The following is a 20,423-nucleotide window of genomic DNA, read 5'->3' as shown; positions in this document are numbered from 1 at the left end:
TATTATGAATTCCTAGACAAAATACGGATAACTTCAAATGGTTCCTATAAAATTAAATTAATGTTCTAATAATTATGTTATGCTTTCAAAAAACTAAGAAAAGGAACAGTTACACCTGTAGAAAATAGATTTCAATAATCCTTTATTACATTATAAGAGATTAAGGTAACAATATAAACTATTCAAAAATTCTGTAAGTTTAATTATATAATGAATAATCAACATTCAAACTTTTTTACAAGATAGCTTAATCGCAATGATACAAGTGCCATTTACGTACTAATAAATGTGATAATAAATCTAAATTAGATAATATTTATTCTTTTCTTATCTCAGTTTTCAGTCTGAAAGATGTTTGTTACTATTCTGATAATTTAAGTTCATTCCTAGGTAAAAATAATATACAGTTTTTATGTTTTTTTCATTGCAATGAATGTTTATATACTGTTTGTTTAATAACAGAAAAATTTTATCTGTTTGAAATCAATTTTATGCAATCTACAAAACTTCTTTGCATTTTCTGTAAATCTTTTATTTTTAACAAACATTATTGCTGTATTTTAATATATATAATCTTAATATTTTTATAAACAACAACTTACAATGTTAATTTCTTCAAATAATTCATCTTCTTTAGTACACTTTTCCTCATCATGAGTTTTTAATGGTTCCATTGTCATCTCTTTAATACAATATTTCCTAAATAATAATAATATATTTGTTTTTCATTAGAAACAGCATACATCAATAATCACAATTAGCATCATCTTAATTTAATTCTAAGAATTAATTTTGAAAAATTTTGTCTTTAAATCATAATTCTTGGTAATTCTGTAGGTTATATGTATTTACTAAAACATCTAATTAATCAAAAGTGGCACAATATTTTAATTTCTTACACATTCATTGCCATTGCTACCATTTGGCATTTTACTTCAAAAGTCAATCTCTATTTACTCTACAGATATCATAAAAGGAAATTTAATATCTAAATGATGAAAAAACTTATACAGTAGAGCGTCGATCATCCGAAACAATTCCAGTTGGCAAATTTAAATTTTCGCCAGTGCTGTGGTGCTGCAATCTTTGGCTATGTCTTGAGCTACTCAAATATTTTACGTTTTTGATACTAAATTAACATCTGAAGTATAATTTTTTATTGTTTTTATATTTTTCAATATATTTATTTTGTTCGTANGGTAGAATACATTTCCTATCTTTATTTATCTGTATTCGTTCTACTTAATTTTCCAGGAATGGACGAATATGTTCCGTGTTCTGCAGTTTTCAAGATAATTGGGGTAGACACAACTATTCTGAAATTAGCCATTACTCTTTACATACTGATGTATACGTTAATGAATAGTTCGATGAAAAGAAAAAAGATAAGTACAAGAATTAAACTAAGAAATATTACGAATTATGATAGAGAACGTTTGAATGATGGATTAAAAATGCATTGCATGTCTGCAATTTTTGCAATTTCTTGTTCTATCGTAGCAAATCGAATTCTAATTACTTTGTTTTTTTATTTCGCTTTCGAAGCGGGATATAACTCATACTATGAAGCCATTTTGTGTAATGTAACAACGGGGTTGGCTATAACATATTTATCTGCTGGACAACAAAGTATGGTACATATTTTTATCTTTGTTGTTACGATAATTAAAACTGGATTTTTAAGTTTATCCAAAGAACTTCTATTAATTAATAAGAACGGAAGAAATTTGTTTTATCAAATAGAATCGCTAATCCTTTGTCACGACCAACTGTGGTTATTTATTAATCACACCAACAAAGTCTATGGCGTTACTTTTCTTGTAAATTATTTTGTTCTGATGTTCCTGACTTGTTTATTTATCTATAATTTATTATTCATAAAAATGCATACAATCGCGACTTTATTATTCTTGTTTAATACTGCAGTTTTAGGTGGAGCTTGCCTTATAGTCGCATTTTTATTGTCTGGATTCGTTGCTGCAGTAAGTTTTTGTCATTGATTATATAACTGCGTATATTTAAACAAATTAATACTTATCGTTTCAGATGCAGAACGGCTTCCAAGACATTCGAAAATTTGCAAATTGTATCTTTTTATAATTAAAAATAATAATAAATTTACAGTATAATTTTCATTCATAATATTAATTTTTTTCCGTTTGATTAAAATATAATTTTAAATATTTAATTTAAATATATATCTCCTCTCTGTGGGCACTAACAAGCCATTTTTTTTTTCTTTTTTAGCCAACTTATTATAAATTGAACTAGGCCCACAATGGTGAGGGACGGGCCTACACGTATCAAGACACTTCCGAAAAATTTTCTGGGAGTGTTTTCGATAAGTTCGTATTCACTCCTGGATCCCCAAAGCGGTATGCTGGCACTTAAACCGCTTGGCCATCCGGCCTTCGAAAACAGGCCTGCTTCTTCTTAGATGCCCTCTTCTAATAGAAGTTGGTGATGATTTTGACAAATGTTTCTCTGACGTGAATTCCAAACAAGTGTTTAGAGTCAACAAGATGCATTCTTTCATGTAGTAATATGCGTTTTTCCCATTGTTTGCCCTGTTATTTGCGTTGTTACGTATATAACACGATAAAGTATTGGAATCGTATTGGATTTTTGACGTTTTGAGACACTTGAAACTTAAAAAAGTCAAATAAAAAAAAAACGAAAAAAATTCCACATGTGAACATACATGTAATGCAGATTCCTGTTTGAACTTACCAAAAATATAAGATAACATTACTGTACTGTATTACTTACATTACTGTAGAATAAGAGAAAGTATTTGACTTTTGTGTATTTCTTTTTAAGCCTTTTGCCTTTCTTTTATAATTAATAATACAAAAGTTATTTTTAAATAAAATATCATAACAGACGGTGTCACGCACAACTTTTAATTTTTTGCCGAGAAAGTTATGCAACTCGTGACTGGATTTTTTTTTTCAAATATTAAAGTAGGCGCGCTACAATTTCAGAAATACGGTATACGAGAAAGACGGCTTTATGCCAGCGTAATTTTATATTTGAATAATTAAAAAAAAAAAGTAAAGCCGATTTCTGGTCTAGTCTAGATTTTAATTGGTACGCAATTGGCTTCGAGTACAATTTTACAATCGACTAAGTATGATTTAAATGCGATTTGTAAAAATGACTAATAAATCAATCAAAAATTTAGTTACGCTGCTCGATTCCCGAATATTTGTAAGTACAAGTGAAAACATAATAGCTAACTAAAGTATACATTACTTAAACTAAGACACAGACACGATTGATATTCAAGAATTTCATTAGTTATATTACGACCAAGTAATATGTCAGGGAGAAAAGGCTGTTTCCACTAGAGAACTTAAAAAATTCAAAAAAATTTTTTTTCCAGTTTCATTCGCATCATTTATTAACGTACAGTACAGTATATCTAATCCATGGCTGAATGATCGAGGCGATTAATTAATAAGTAAACAAAGCAATTTTTTGCTACTAAAATATAAACATATTTGAACATCTCAGCTTCAATTTGGCTTTAAAATCTTTCCTTTATACAGGCAATCGCTCTCTTTCCGGCGGTATCGTGAAGAGAATCCAAAAATAACTGAAGAGAAAGTCGGGCGCGTGAAGGTACGTTTCCTTTACATATTTTAATGTAAATTTTATAACCACTACACAATAAAGTAATTAATGTAATGATCAGAAATTCCGTAGCACATTACAGAAAATCAGCATTATTTAAATGGCATAAGTATAAATATCAAGCTGCAGTAATAACTCCGAAGAGATTAAGAAGAAAAAAAAAACATAAATCATTTTTCTTTCAGAAACAAGCCATGGAAATCAGCAGGTATAATGGATCCAGTCATAAAATCTGCTCTGGCCACTTCACTAAAGTTCTGTGCGTCCAAAATTACAAGAGAAACTTTTTCTTCGTTGTCATCGTATAACACTGAAAATAATATCACTCCTTCGTCTTCCACAATAGAATTTGGTTTCTGAACAAAGACTGCCTCTGAAGGAGATGTATTGGGCTCGTTCCATTTCAGTATTGACTTGTTCTTAACATCAACTTTGATCAAACATCTCTCTTCAATTGAAGCTACTAATCCGATTCCATAGAAATATCGATAAGGTTTACCGTTGTGTGCTTCGTAATTGATCGTTGGTAAATCGATCATTTTGACTTCCTCGGGAGTTAGGCTTTCGTACTGGCATACGACTTTTCCATCTTGAAGATACGCTTTTGCTTGCGAATATTCTAATTTAACTAAATTTTCTTCTGGATTAATCTTTTCGGATTTGGGAATGTTTAATGGTAAAACAAATCTCCTCGTTTCAGACTTCAAATTCTTATAAACCGTTTCGAATTGGGTAACGAGTAACGAAGGGACGAAATTATCATCAAAACAACATAAATCAATAATGACGTGACCATTTTCTTCGTACGCATTTATCTGATGAAAGAACAGAAATGCCTTCGAAGTATACGTTGTTGGTAATATTTCTCCAGTCTTAGCATTTACTATATAAAAATAAGCCATTTCATTTGGATAATAATGTATACAATCCAAGGCAGATTTGTTAGTTATTTTGATAGTAAGCATCTCAAAAAATGAAAACATATATGGTTGCTCCACTAATATAATGTAATTTTCCGTCATTCCAAAGCTGTGATGGTAGCCCATAGAAAATCGATATCTAGAAGGAATGGAACAGATAATGGAGGCCTCTTGAAACATATCTTTGTCACTTTCCTTTGCAGGAAACTTCAAGATATTGTACGTTGGATACCCACTAATACTTCCACTACCCACATTGTAAACTGCTCCGTCACTAGAGTAATGAGCGTGAGCAGTTGCCATGAATACAGATACGAATTTTGATAAGTCGACTTTGTCGAGTGTTTCTAGTGTCTTTACATCTATCCGTCTAATGAAGTTTGTTTCTGTACATGCGTATACTTCGTCTGCGTATTTAGTAAAGGTGACAACATCGTTATCTGTCATTTCTCCAGGAGAAAATATGGAGGCAATTCTTTGGTAAAGAGTTTTACATGGATCGGGAAAAGCCGTGGTGCCAAATTCCGAAACCACTATTCTCTGTGCAGCCATATTTTTCTTGTAACTATCACTGTGTAGGAACCGATTCTGATAAGTAACGGATCCGTCGGCAATATTGAATTTATGCATGAGAGCCAAACCGTCGAAAACGTGTTTATATTTATCTTGTCCTACCTCGTAAACTCCCCCGCCGTTTCTTATAAGGCAACCTTTCAGCCATGTTGGAATTTCACCCGTTACCGTCCCTTCGATTGGTTCAACGACGTCCTTCTTACACGATCTCTGTCCATAGAACGACATTTTGATGCCTTTTGACTTTACACAAATTTTCTTTTTATTTTTTAATATCTTAGTTTATCTCTTATCTTATTATAGCATCAGATATTTATTTCGGAATTCCTGATAAGATCTATTATCATTATTAAATATTGAACATGTTAGCTAGGTTCCTCCCCAAATATTTGTCTTTATGCCTCCTCTATTATAAATCCTATGGCTAAGTATTTTAGTTTTCGAATGTTAACGCTGTCTTTAATAAATTCGTGCAAAAGAAATTATATCAAGCATTAAAATAAACTTATTATCAGCTTAGTTCAAGTGTTTTCACTCTGATAGTGCCTGTGATAGATTAATTGATTTATCTGAAGGCCAATAACTTTGTTAGAGGTCGTTTGAGGTCAGTAGACGAATTTATTTTTTTATTATAGGCTTAATTTGGATATCAAATAACACCAACACATTGTATACAATTATGAAAAATTGTGTGAAAATAAATTCAAGTTTAATGCAAGAAAAGATGGGAAAACTGTTGAAAATAGTCAGAAAGATAAGATTAAATGTAGTAACTTTTCCAATTTAGAAGACTATTTCCCTTATAAAAAAGTGAAATTCTAATATACACAGCGCCAACACGGCTTAAAAGAGAACTGGAGGGATCTTCTCTTCGCTCCCAGACAGTAAAAGAATTTCACGATATTTATTAATTCGTCGTTTTGATATTAGATCTGTTTCTATATCTAATGTAATAGTTTCCAATAATCAGTCACTCCGTAACACTATGCATACATTAGCTATTAACTTATTAGAGGCCCTATATAGTAAGAGGTTGGCATTCTCTAAATTGGACGCCATGTTTTGTCGGATCCGTCAAGATTAAAAGATTACAACCAATCAAATTTAAATTATAAATCTTACCGTCCATTACTGTATAGAGTTATAGGCCATACCAGCAAGACAAGTCTAGAGATTTGCACTAGATTTAGGGAGTTTTAGTTGCGTAAATTTTGTGAAATGTATGGAAATTTAAAAAGGAATGTATCTCATACAATTTGAAAGTTGGAAAGAATGCAACGTGTGGAGTCGCATTCTTTCCAACTTTCAGTGGAACTCTGACGCAGCCACCTCCCCGTGGTGAGTTCTAGGTTGCCATTCGTTTGAAAATAACGAAGGGCAAGCGAAGAGTTGCGTGTTTTTGTTTATTTTATTATTTTAAGAAAGGATAACAATAAGTTAATACACGTAGGAATAACAGAAGTAAGAAACAGTTATTTATTGTGACAACGTCACTATGTTTTGTCCCTGTACATCGTAGTTTTTCAGTTAAGAATAGAATTAAATTGAATTCCGGTCATCTATCTAAATAAATGACCGGCATCCAGTGAAAAATATTTGAATCGAAATAACTTGATTTCGGAAGTTCGTATATAGTTAATGGGTGCCTCTACCCCAAAACTTTCCATATCTGCTTTCGACTTTCATCTATCTAACGGTTCAGTTATAATCCGACAAGACACATATAACGTATAGAAAACAGACTACGGTCTACACAAGGGTTACTCAGTGATTTGTATTGGGTACACGACTATAAGTTTGAAGACCGCATTATTACAAAAGTCATGAAATACTGAATTTTAACCAATAAATAAACATATACTGTATTTATATATTATAATACAACTTTCATCAAGGAATTGCAAATTTAATAACAATTTGCTTTTAATATATAATGTGGGGTTCGGGGGCCGTAAAAGGTTTATTAAACGCTTTTTAGGTAGAGTCCTGCCACCAGGTGTGTTTTATCAGACACACCGCCGTTTGTGATGAAATGGATGATTAAGGCGCGAGGGTAAGAGTCACTCTGAAGTCCAGGAATGAGCCTCTCAGGAGGAAGAATGCAGAGTCAGATATAACCAATTTAAGGACATTTATTAGCATAAACGAAAGTTTAGAACAATTATAAAAGCCGATTTTGGAAATTTGCCTATTCTTATCTATTCAATGAGGGGGGTACCTAACGGGGGGGTATTCGAACTTACGCGACTCACAACATACCAGATAAACAAGATGTCTTCTCTTGTGACGTTGACTTGACGGCCAAGACTGCGGAGGTTTCTGGTGTTCACTGCACTTCGTCTCTGGTTCTTGCTCGTTTTTGAGTTGTCTTCTCTTGAGCCACTCTTTTTCGGGTTGGAGCTGTGTCCACAATTGCTGACTATCTCACTGTCTCCTTCTAACTGTCTTTCTAACTGGATTGTGTCCTCACTCTGACTGCCTTTTTCTGACTGCTCTGTGCCTCTTCTCTGACTTCCTTTTTCTAACTCACTGTGTCCCCATCTGTAACTGAACTCCTTTTCTCTAGTTGGGGCTTTCCTTTTAAACCCTTTCAGAATGAGAAAGTCATCATCGGGTGATGACTCATTGGCAGTGTCATCATTGTAGCTGAGACAGTGTTTTCTCATTTGGTGATGACTTTCAGCCTTCTTAGAGTCATCTTCTGAGTCGACATGACTCATCTTTGTTCTTAGTCATTGTTTGTTCATTGATTGCTTTGATTAAGTTCTTCATGTAAACATTGCCAAAAACAAAGGGGGATGCAATGTTCCTCATTTCTGTATAATTTTTGATTATTTGGTTGCTTTTTCCTCTTTTCTTTGGCATGTTGTGAGATTTTGAATGATAAACCGTTTTATTCTTGATATTAAAAAGGTGGGTCCCTAGATTGGTAAAATAGGCGAATTTCCTGTTACAACTTCGGTTGTTATCCAAGATACAATTAAAGTTCATGTGAATACATAATAAAAAAAAATATAAAGTAAATAAACAAAAATTATTACAAATAAGTTTACAATATATATATATATATATATATGGAGGGCGGTGGTGGTCCTCACAATAATAAATATAAGTATAGAAATAGATAAAGTAATTTTATATATATTATATTGTCTTTATAGGCATTTTATGCATAAAATACAGATAAAAATGTAAAAACAGGCTTTGTTTTTGCAAACGTATAAATCCATTTTATATTGTTTTTTATCGGAAAGTTTATTTTGATTTTATAACAAATCGGTTTTCGAACAACATTAAGAATGAATAAACTTCGAAAACCGAGGTTCGCATGATCTATCTAAGTTATAATCAAATGTATAGTTATTAGCAACTTTAAAATCGTCCGGAATGCCGTACATCGCTAGAAAACTCGGTAATCCGACACCCAATTTTTACGCAACTTGTAGCTGCAGCTGATACATCCTTACTGTGGCCCGTCTGTTCTCTGTCCTTCGTTAATCTCGAGAACGGAGTTAGATAGATGAAAATCCAAACTAGACATGGAAAGCTTATGCCGGAGACCTCGATTGACTATATACTAACGACGGCCGGATGGCCGAGCAGTAAAGGAGGTGTCAGCCTACCGCTCTGAGGAACCCGGGATCAAATCCCTCAGAGCGGTAGGCATTTTTTTAACGATGCCTTGCGTTTTTAATATATTACACGGCTGTAGTTTCAATCTGGGAGAAGCCTTGAAGATCAATAGACACATCAACATTCGAAACAATCTTTTGTTATGCTCTAAACATTAATTAATTTCTTTTTATTTATGTCGTCTATACAGATTAATGTTTACATATTATATTTTTCTAGTTTTATACTATATAAATTTTTTCTAATTAAAAACAAATTAATTTATTCTCTGTTATCCGCGTATAATGCGTTTGTATTATTTGTCATATGTTACATAATACAAATAAACAGCAAATATTACGAATTTCAATCGTGGAAATTGCTACTCGAATCGATAATATAAACAAGATATTTGCATGTAGAAAACAAATTCCAGAAATAGAAGTCATTATGACGTGACAGAAAAGTGAATTGTGCGTTGTATAACACGAACGAGACAAATATGGACACGAATTGCATTTTGTACCTTTGTTAAGGAATATAAACACGACTAGAGTTAGGTCAATTGCATAATTATAATTAGAAAAATATCTGGAAATTGAAAATTTCAATCGACTTAATGTATTTATTTTTTTATATTTATTAATTTATACTGAAAAAAAATTTTTAAATGAAAAATATAATTATATTTTGTGATATTCTATAAATTATTTATTAATTAAAATACAGTAGAGCGTCGTTTATCCGAAAGCTGGTTATCCGAAACGTTTGTTATCCGAAAGCATTCCAGTCGACAAATTTAAATTTTCGCCAGTGCTGTGGCGCTATAATCTTTGGTTATGTCTTCGGCCACTCAAATATTTTACATTTTTGATACTAAATTAACTTCTGGAGTATAATTTTTTATTGTTTTTATATTTTTCAATAAATTTAATTTGTTTGTACAAAATAAAAAAATAATTTTTAACGATACAATAGTCTTCGTTAGGATTAACATCGACGAAAATTCAACGCGAAGCGACACGCAACAGAGAGAAATTTTAACACGGGATAAATTAATATATTTTTCCGTACATGATTCGTTATCCGAAAAATAAGTTATCCGAACCACCCCAGTCCCCAATTGATTCGGATAAACGACGCTCTACTGTAATAGTAATGTGAGATAGCCGGGGACGTAATCAGAGTTACGCTACTTACAGGCACTAGTCGATAAGACCAGTTCTCTTACTTTTTATAGGAAGGCGTTAATCGCTAGTAGATGTGAACTGTGAAGTCCAGATGCTGGTCAGGGCTGACACCAGTTTGTCAATTTATCGATCCGCGGACAAACACGCGTATGAGATCTGATTCGGACACAAAATTAAGAGACATTTTAATTATAAAACAAACAAAAGTAAATTTAATGATTCAATAAGTAAAACTAATACAAATATAGAGGAACGAGGGATAAAAATACGACAATTAAGATACACGGTATAGGCATGGACTTATACTATACCCGATACGCGATCGAGAGAGAGAGCTCACAAAATCGTTATAAAACATACAACCTGTTCTAGTTGTCGTTCGTCTTCTTCTCTGTAGGCAAGGGACACTTTGGAGAATAAAGTTCATTTACTTCTTTCCCTGGGAGATCGATATGTGCACAAAATCAAAGTAAAATTTCTAAGTGCTAACTCGGGAATTCTTTTATGTGACTCGTCTAAGGGCGTTGGTCATCAGGAGGAAAATGTGTGGAGTTTGGACGCTTCCAGATCTGTCGCTGAACTCCCAGAATTCGGACAAATTTCCTCTATATGTCACGATCGGCGACCAATCATCATGCATAGATTCCTCCGTGAGAACGGATGGAAAGGGGGATATGTGAGGGTTAAACATTTCCCATCAAAACGAGAGTTTTCACAGATAAGCGAAAAACAGAGGATGTTCTAACTTCTGTGAAAGGAAGTAACATCTGTTATCTATTTTTCCCACTCTAAAACGTCATTTTTCTCACCCAAACGAAGTAATATTTGGGGACAATATTTTAACATTATTAATAAAAATTATTAAATTAGACCCAGGGGCCTTTCAGGTCTCACAGTAAAAAATAAATTGTTTCTGTCAGATAATTATTGTATATACAGTATAATTTGTTATGTGAATTCAAACTTATCAGTATGTCTTTCCTTCTTGAATAAATGAAATTTTTCTTCTATTGTTCTTTAAAATTATTAAAAGAATTTCTGGCTTCGACTACACTAAGGCTAACTAAATTTGAATTTCACAGCCTTTCGTGAAAATGTAAATGTCGCGAAAAAAGTTTATAGTGAGATGATAAACAAAAACTTATTGTTTGCGAAAAAATCGCCAAAACAACGTTTGAAAAATAATGAAACATAAGAACGTTAAGCACAGCCGCCATTAAAGTGACTAGTGACATGTTCTATTGAGTATTATCTACCAAAATTAAGCATTTTTCTATTTAATAACAATTAAAAATATATAAAGTTTTTATAACAAAATGTGATAACAGATGGAGCAACACACAATTTTATTTATTTATTTATAATAATATAAAAGTTATTTTTTAAATCAAATCTAATAACGGCCAGGAAAGTTACACTATTCGTTGCTAGATTTTTCCATTTATTAAAAGGTATTTATTGGTTTTAGCTTAAAAACATGCTTTAAAAACAATAAGACTAAAAATTTTAAATTGCTGATTTCGTTTTTTTTTCTCTTTATACGTCTTTTATCGGAGATAAAGAACTTACACTAAGTATCCTTGTTGTAAGTTCACAAGGATACTTAGTGTAAGTTCTTTGCCTCTGATTCGTCTCATACAAATGGAACTATTTGTCTAATAATCTATTTTCGTCCACATTGATTTCAAGCTGTGCAGTTATCAAATAAATTTTCCTATTGCCAATAAAATCTCATTAGTTCTGAATTTCATTATCAATAATGGGATTCAACTCATTCTATCCGTTTACATTGGACCTCGAAAGATTTCTAATAAATTTATAAATATCCTGAATTATATAATACATAATTATATATAGAATTATATAAACATTGTGGGCTGTGTCCATACTCTTAAAAGTATAAACGATTTAGTAGTACTCGAGAGAATCACGATCTATTCATGCTATAACGCAGAAACTAGCATTAACATATTTTAATTTTGAAAGAAAATTATCATTTAAAATACCCGAAGAAGTTCATTTATATTCACATCAAATTTAAATAATTGGGATTATTGTTTAATTTCGGCAAGAACAAACATGGAAGAAGAGATTGAACTGTGTTTGAGATGTTATCTTCGACCGTTGCTATCCATAAGCTTAGTGTTTGGTGTGGATCCTTTCTCCCAATGCAACTGCCAATGTTCCACTAGAAGAAATCTTCTGACCAAGTTCCTGAAAGCCTTTTATTTCGATTTAGTAGAATACATTTCCTATCTTTATTTATCTGTATTCGTTCTACTTAATTTTCCAGGAATGGACGAATATGTTCCGTGTTCTGCAGTTTTCAAGATAATTGGGGTAGACACAACTATTCTGAAATTAGCCATTACTCTTTACATACTGATGTATACGTTAATGAATAGTTCGATGAAAAGAAAAAAGATAAGTACAAGAATTAAACTAAGAAATATTACGAATTATGATAGAGAACGTTTGAATGATGGATTAAAAATGCATTGCATGTCTGCAATTTTTGCAATTTCTTGTTCTATCGTAGCAAATCGAATTCTAATTACTTTGTTTTTTTATTTCGCTTTCGAAGCGGGATATAACTCATACTATGAAGCCATTTTGTGTAATGTAACAACGGGGTTGGCTATAACATATTTATCTGCTGGACAACAAAGTATGGTACATATTTTTATCTTTGTTGTTACGATAATTAAAACTGGATTTTTAAGTTTATCCAAAGAACTTCTATTAATTAATAAGAACGGAAGAAATTTGTTTTATCAAATAGAATCGCTAATCCTTTGTCACGACCAACTGTGGTTATTTATTAATCACACCAACAAAGTCTATGGCGTTACTTTTCTTGTAAATTATTTTGTTCTGATGTTCCTGACTTGTTTATTTATCTATAATTTATTATTCATAAAAATGCATACAATCGCGACTTTATTATTCTTGTTTAATACTGCAGTTTTAGGTGGAGCTTGCCTTATAGTCGCATTTTTATTGTCTGGATTCGTTGCTGCAGTAAGTTTTTGTCATTGATTATATAACTGCGTATCTTGAAATAAATTAATACTTATCGTTTCAGATGCAGAACGGCTTCCAAGACATTCGAAAATTTGCAAATTGTCGTTTGGAGCTTGAAGAAAAGCTGAAAGTAAGTACTGTATTTTATGCAAATGCTATAACATAAAATTATTAGACGTAAATCGGTAGATTCATTTTTATGATAAATAAACCTAGTATTAATTTATGTAAGTGATTTCCTTCAACAGGTTTTGAATTTTATGAAGAGATTCGGGAAAGCTTCTTTATCGATTTCAATGGAAGACTTCTTCAACATAACAAAGAAATTTCCCATCAAGGTAAGAAGTCGAATTTTTAAATGCAAGTCATTTTACAGTGTCGTTGCATAACAGTAATTAATTACATAACCATTACTTCTGATCCCTTCAATCTCTCCAATAAGCTATAAGAAATTATTGTATTTTCTTTCACAATAGTTTATATCAGAGTATATTTCATTTGCTTGTTTACTACATTTATTCTATAAAAGAATAAACTATAAATAATATTTTTTTTTATCATTAGTGTAACATCGTGACAAACCGATAATTGTAAGTTTGCTAATCAAAGACAGATACTGAGCTTAAATAAAAAAACTTATACGACCAATCAGAATATTTATAACGCATTTATGTAATTTTTAATATGCTTAAAAATCTCTTATTGTACCATATTACATAGTTGCATACAGAGGGAATGCAATAAAGTTAGCTAAATTGATAAATTTAACTTCATAAAATTTCTTACGTATTAATTCACTTCCCATATTTCCTCATAAGTTACGTTTTTCTATTAGTTTTTACTTTTTAACTAGCGTAAAACCTTCGACAGATTTTCGTGTTTATAGAAATGTAGACGTCGATTAAATTATATAAAGAATACAGTATATAAGTTGTTTACATTTATTCTATACTTTACTATACAAAGTTAATTGTGTAGGCTATACAGATAGTCTAATAATGTATGAAAATTATTTATAAATGTTTTATTAAAATATTTATTTCTTATGAGAAGCAAAATTCAGTCATATATGATTTAAATTTTTAGAATTTTTAATAGGTTTTTTTTGTTATTGTTTTATCTGAACTTTTGAAAAGTTCACCTCTCTTCACTTGTAAACTCAATACAAATTCCCATTTTTATTCATAAAACACGAAAATATTATTTAAAATTCCAGTTTCTAAGTAATAAACGAAGAAAATATCTGAAATTTCCAAAAGTATATTAAGAATTAAATATTTTATCGATTCAATTCTCAAATGATTACTTTTTTTTTATCCCAATTTGACGTCCAGTTTGTATTTGAAGAGTGTAATATGTTTAACGAAAGGAAGAGAAAAATTATTTATTTATTTGTTACATTTAAAGTACTTTAGTATTTTGGAATTACTGCTGTAAAATATTTGCAATTTGTTTCTTTGCAGATGGCCAATTCTCTGTATTCGATATACTCCAGTCTGTTGAATTTGAGAAGCATCCAAGAACGATGCACAAAAAAGTCACTTTTTGATATAATAAAACAAGATTTTGAAATAAATTAAAGAATTACACATGATTAATTAAGAGAATACAAAAAATTTTATAGTTGAACATTATTTAAAAAGAATTATATTTGAATAATGGACACGTGTTATTTTTCGTATTTACTTGATTGTATGAATTGGATGTGATTTTTTTCTTTTTATTGTTCATTAGAATTATTATAGAATTTTATATTTAATTTATTTATGGATGATTTATAGCGTAGTTAACGATTCAAATAATTATAACAATTATCATCAAATTTTAGTGTAATTAAGCATTCAAAAATGTAGAATAGTAAAATTTCAGCTTATTGTATTTGTAATAGAATTAAATAGAATATATTTGTGTTACATTGTATCAATGTTTGTTTCTCTAACTAAAGAAAGTTAAGAATCAATAATTAAAAATCCAGCAATGAATTGCTTAACTTTTCCGGCAACAATTAAAACTGCGTGCGTGGTGCCATCTGTTATAATATTTTATTTTAAAAATTTTTATATTTTTAGTTATTATAAAATGGGAAAATACTTAATTTTTAGAGTAGGGATGGGTTGTATAAACAATTGTAAATGCTGATAACGAGTAAAATTGTTATCATATACGATCCCTCTATCTCGCCATCCTTTTGATCTTAATCACTAAAATTAACAGCATCAATCTTCCTAATAAACATATATAGCGAATATAGAATGATCAGCAACGCTCTAATTTAACATTAGCTCCATACTTCGGTTTGATGAAAACCGGCGTAGGTTTCAACCGAATGGGATGCTAAAAGAAATACAAAATTAATCATCATATAAATTATTAAATTAAGTTATTATTATAATCTGCCTGTGGCATTCAAAAATCAATTACTCAGTTACCTTGTCGGTCTTTTCACACGGCAATATACGGTATTTTTGTAATAGCCGAGCCAAAACTAATTTGGTTTCCATCATTGCGAATCTCATTCCCACGCAGTTTCTGGGTCCCACTCCAAACGGTTGCCACGAAAGAGGATTGTGTTTGTTTCCATTCTCTGGAGCAAACCTGTAACACCAGCGTGCAAAGTGTGTTAATAAACCAAACACAATAGATATTTAAATCTTATATTTTACCTTTCTGGACGAAATTCTTCGGGATTTTCCCAGTTATCCGGATCGCGATGTAACCAGTAAACTGGAACTTGAATAGACATTCCTTTCGGAATAAATATATTTTCGTATTGAACATTTTCGGTAGCTTCTCTGTTTACAAATCTGAAAAAATTCTTTATGTTAGCTTTGTGTGCTTTGCATCAGATATTGAAATGTAATAAAGTAAAGAATCTCTCTTCACATGAACTTTTTGCCAGTTTTATTGCAAAAATATAAATTAATGTAAGTGATTTAAAAATATATTTACTCGTTTATTGTCGTTCTTTTCAAAAATTTCTTAAGTTTATTTAAAATACATTATATTTTAATAGACTTTAAAATATAGTTTGAAATATTGCCTTTATAAAATTCTTTTTAATTCACCTGAGTCATGAATTACAAATTCTAGATCACGTGCTAGACTATATTTAAGTCTATGTGACACAAAGTATTTACATGAAAAATGTAGTGAAGATTGTAAAAAACAGTGAATAACTTTGATTAAATGCACATAGAAAATTTAAAAATAAGAATTAAATTAGATAGCTGAATGACTCACTTCCTATGAGTAGAATAAAATGCCTCAATGGTGGCCGAACGAAAATAGCACACAGGTTGTAGAAAGAACTTTGGGGATTTATCTGAATATCAGTCTGAAAACTAAAGGCCGTTCTGACAATTACATCCATGGTCAGCCTTTGATACAGGGCATAAGATTCAAAGGCTTCTCCCGATTCACAAAATTTCTCAAAATTGTTTAACAGAACTTCAATAGCATCGTTTATATTGGGTGACATCTAATGCGTAAGAATAAATAACAATGAAAATCATTCTTTAGTGTCAATTTTAAAACTATACTTTTTTAAATACCATTTTTATCTTGCTTATGGTAAGTGAAGATGTAACTACGCTTCTCATTTGCTTCCATTTTGCACCTTTCAAACTATTTAAATTATAAGCTAATCGATTTGAAGGCAGCAAAAAGTAAAAAAGAAAAAAATTTCACTTGTACAGAACCTGTAGAGTAATATTCTATATTAATTAAACTAAATTTTCCTCACCGGTCGATCTGAAAAATTATGGAAATCTTTGATTTGAATATTTTTTAATAATTCGATATCCGTAACAAACAAAACCGAAGTCGTGTCTAAATAATATCTGAAATTACACTAATTTGCAATATTTATTATAATACATTGTAATTAAAAAGAATAAAGCTGTCTTACCCTAGAACTTTGCCATATTTGGAAATCCATTCTTTTTGGGTCCGTAAAGGTTCCTATAAAAACATATTATAATTATCTTCTTATTACATTTAAAATGTATTCAGAAATTACCTGAAAAAGTAATTCAAACGCATTTCCAAAAAATATGTTTGGTTGAGGCCCGGGAATTCGGAGTTTACTGAAAACTGAAAACAGCTGCCTTCTTTTTCTAGAGAAATGAAAAAGTCACGAATTATGAAAGGATAATTGTAAACAAACGAATAGGATTTCGTCATTGTTCGTGATGTATCATAGAAATATTTTTATTACAGTTGATAATCATTTTTAAAGTGATTTTAAAAGACACATGAAAAGTTAATTTACAACACTATGGATAGGTGAATTTATCGAAGATTTTAATTATTGTTTTCTCTTCTTTTCTACGTATAAAGCTTAAAGTTGAAGAAGATATCGTTATTTTTATGTATTGTTAGAGTCTAATCAGTTTTTTCTTTCTTATCATCTTTTTTTTTATCTATTTATGTGTACAGATTACAGATTTACTTGTTTAAATATATAAAATACACATTACACAAACATCACTTTATCATATTTACGTTCCGCCTCTTCAATGTATTTAATTTAAAATTCTGTAATTAAAATTGCCAAAGATTACATTTAGTTTAATTCTTTTATAGCTTTTTTTTAATTAGAGAAAACATCTTACAAATAATAATTAAAAATGCACCCCCATTGGCCGAGAATAGAAAACTTCACACGGCAGGTCACGTGTAGTTTTCTGTTTTATTCACCTAAATAGGAATATTTCCAAAAAACGTTCTATAGGAAAACACATCTTGGTAGATTTCACGTGTATTCGTGGCATTTTTTAAAATTAAATCTGCAATATTTAAAACATTTGAATTTAAAGATATGTGTATGTGTTGAATATATATATGAAAGTATATGTTGAGGTGTTATGAAATAGCACCGTACGAATCAGAGTTGGACTTGAACACGCTACACGATATAAGAGGCTTGCTCAAATAATACTGATTAATACATACTACTGTAATTATTTTTCGAGTATGGAAGCGAGGTGTTTCGTGGCACGAAGCCTTAATCAGTAGTTTATTAAGCTCATTTGCGAGTCAAGCCACAATGGCATTGATGTAAGTTGACTTGACTTCGTACTCTCTACATCAATTTATAGTTAATTGCAATTAGAATTTCTTAATGTCGTTTAAATTAGAGTTTCATTAGAATTAAGATCGTATAGATGAATTGTAACGTAATTTTCTTGACAATGGATGCATAATTTTTGTTATCTTACCGAATCTTCATCTCTATTATCTAATGAAAAATATTTTAAAAATATTTTTATAGTTACGCAGATGTTTTTAAACTGCGGAATTTCAAAATTTGAAATGAAAATATAAAAATAAAGTATGAGTTTACAATATTTCTTTACGAAATTCGAATTTTATCAGCGACGAAATGACGAAACATTAACTAGGTATCTCGTTAATCAGAATTACCTATACGAAGTTTAATGTTAGAACATGCCGACTGATCGTATTAAGTTTAGGGGAGATCGGGGCAACTTCGGCATGCGGGGCAAGTTTGTCAAGCGCTTTTTTAAAAAAACAAATTAAAAAAAAACTTTGATTATAGGTTAGGCAGTTGAGTTTCATTGGTGGCTTGTTGAGAGTAGTGTTTTTATTGTTCTCCAACAAGCATAGTTGAATTATCATACAAATTTTCATTTTCGTTCAATTCCATATAATATTTTTTTTCCATTTATATTGAATTGGCAGGTTTTGTTATAATTCCATGATAACGAAAGTTACTTTTCCTGTTAGAAGGATGTAACTTCAACTTATTCACGTGGCCAGATCGTGGCTTGGCATTCTGTTCTCAGGGTTGTACTTAATGTTTCGAAATCATGACTAGCGGGGTAAGATCGGCAACATAAAGCCACATTAGAAGCAAAGGATAAAAATCAAACAGATGATAAATGAAAACATGTTTGCATTTGTTATTCATGTATATATGTCTTTGAACTTGCATTTCGTTGTAATAATATTAAATGGGTGTTGGATTTGTATTTCTTTGTTTTAATAGTGAATTCCAACTTATACATTGTTAATAACATAATTTTATATACGTGCCTATCTTGCCCCATTACTGTTGCCCCTATACCAGGGGCAACTTTAATAAAAATAATTAAAATAATTACAACTTTACAAAAAGAGAGAAGTTGCCGATCTTGCCCCTATACCCGGGGCAACTTCGTCAATTTCTCTCTTCTTGTAAAGTTGTAATTATTTTAATTATTTTTATGTCCAAACTGATTTTAACCAGATGTATAGTAAGGTAACATTCCAATAGACAATATGCAAAAGGTTTTTTTCAGTTTACAGCAGTATTTATTACACAAAATTTAAGTAAAGCTTAACATGCCGATTTTGCCCCGATCTCCCCTATATTTACGAATTCCATTTGCATACGAAATTTCGATTAAATATTTAAATTCAACTCGGACGATGCTGTCATGAAATTACAATTTGAAATTATTCTATATTTTCAGCCGAAAAAATAAAGTACGAATTTCTAGTGCATAAACTAAAAAAAAATTCGTTTTTTTTTGTATTTTCCAGTCGAATGTTTTAAGGTAATATTTAAAAATAAATTTAAAAACATGAAAATATAGTAAACATTCGGAAAATGTTATGAAATTATATAAAAATTCAGAACTTCGAGCATAGAATGCAGAGTTTATAAGTGAAAATATGGATGGAATTGCTTAATTTAAACTACTAATACCCTAAAGTGTAATAATATACATATGTAAGATAAGCCACACACGAAAAAACAAACGAAAGGAACAAAATATACGTAAGTACGGAAAGTTTTTATTTTGTATAGTGATATTTTAAGTATGGAATTAATGAGACTGTGAATAAATATTCACTAAGTACGAGTGAATATATATTATGTGATGTATTTATTATACAGTATACAGTATTCAAAAAATGAAATAACTCGTATGTAAAAGGAAATGTAGAACCGAAATGTTAAATGTATGACTGTCGACAGTTATTTGTCTGTTTATATATGTTTAACTTCGATTATGTAGTGTTATATAATTGTATTTTAAAACTGGTGGATGCCGTATTATACAACCTTTTTTTTTAAAAAAACTTATAGACCGAAAATTCTAACTGAAGAGTGTCAAATATGTTTGGCGAAATTCATTTTATTGCTGGTCTATAAAATGTAAACATTTCACATTTGTAGATTAATAAAATAAATGCTAAATAGCTTAATAGATATAATACAGTAGCATTATAAATTGTAATTTTTAACATTAGAATAAAGATTCGTTCTCTGACAATGCAATAATAATACGAACCATTTTTTTTAAAAAAGTTAAATAAGTCCATATCTTTTTGTTTTTCGAATTTAATATTTTGCATTTCAATCGATATTAAAATATTATTAAGTGCTAATACGCTTATTTTATTAATTCATTAATTACTTGGCTATTCGTGTACACCATTCAAATAATTACAAATTATT

The 20,423-nt window shown here is 30.4% G+C and overlaps 1 protein-coding gene and 1 pseudogene across 1 annotated transcript; both read right to left on the bottom strand.

The window, feature by feature from the left end:
- Window positions 1-3,435: 3,435 nt before the first annotated feature.
- LOC111637083 lies at window positions 3,436-7,849 on the bottom strand (annotated as a pseudogene).
- Window positions 7,850-15,193: 7,344 nt separating this feature from the next.
- On the bottom strand, window positions 15,194-16,713 carry LOC111637074 (cytochrome P450 3A19-like). Its single transcript, XM_023382486.1, has 6 exons — window positions 16,698-16,713; window positions 16,507-16,595; window positions 16,249-16,433; window positions 15,619-15,759; window positions 15,385-15,550; window positions 15,194-15,289 (listed from the first exon to the last, which is right to left on the bottom strand). The coding sequence occupies exons 2-6, from the start codon at window positions 16,552-16,554 to the stop codon at window positions 15,212-15,214; spliced, it is 618 nt and encodes a 205-aa protein (XP_023238254.1). The 5' UTR covers window positions 16,555-16,595; window positions 16,698-16,713; the 3' UTR covers window positions 15,194-15,211.
- Between the last annotated feature and the right edge of the window lie 3,710 nt (window positions 16,714-20,423).

The sequence above is a fragment of the Centruroides sculpturatus genome, unplaced genomic scaffold, assembly GCF_000671375.1.
Source record: "Centruroides sculpturatus isolate CEXI.00-Female unplaced genomic scaffold, Cexi_2.0 scaffold60, whole genome shotgun sequence".
NCBI classification, from domain to species: Eukaryota; Metazoa; Arthropoda; class Arachnida; order Scorpiones; family Buthidae; genus Centruroides; species Centruroides sculpturatus.
This window is presented reverse-complemented; position numbering and strand designations above follow the sequence as displayed.

Excerpts from the sequence above, each read along its gene's own strand:
- LOC111637074 (XM_023382486.1), bottom strand. The coding sequence starts at position 16,554 with ATGAGAAGCGTAGTTACATCTTCACTTACCATAAGCAAGATAAAAATG. Across the intron at positions 15,760-16,248 it reads CAAAGTTCTTTCTACAACCT|ATTTGTAAACAGAGAAGCTA; the intron begins GTGTGCTATTTT and ends GAATTTTTTCAG. Across the intron at positions 15,551-15,618 it reads GAAGAATTTCGTCCAGAAAG|GTTTGCTCCAGAGAATGGAA; the intron begins GTAAAATATAAG and ends CTGGTGTTACAG.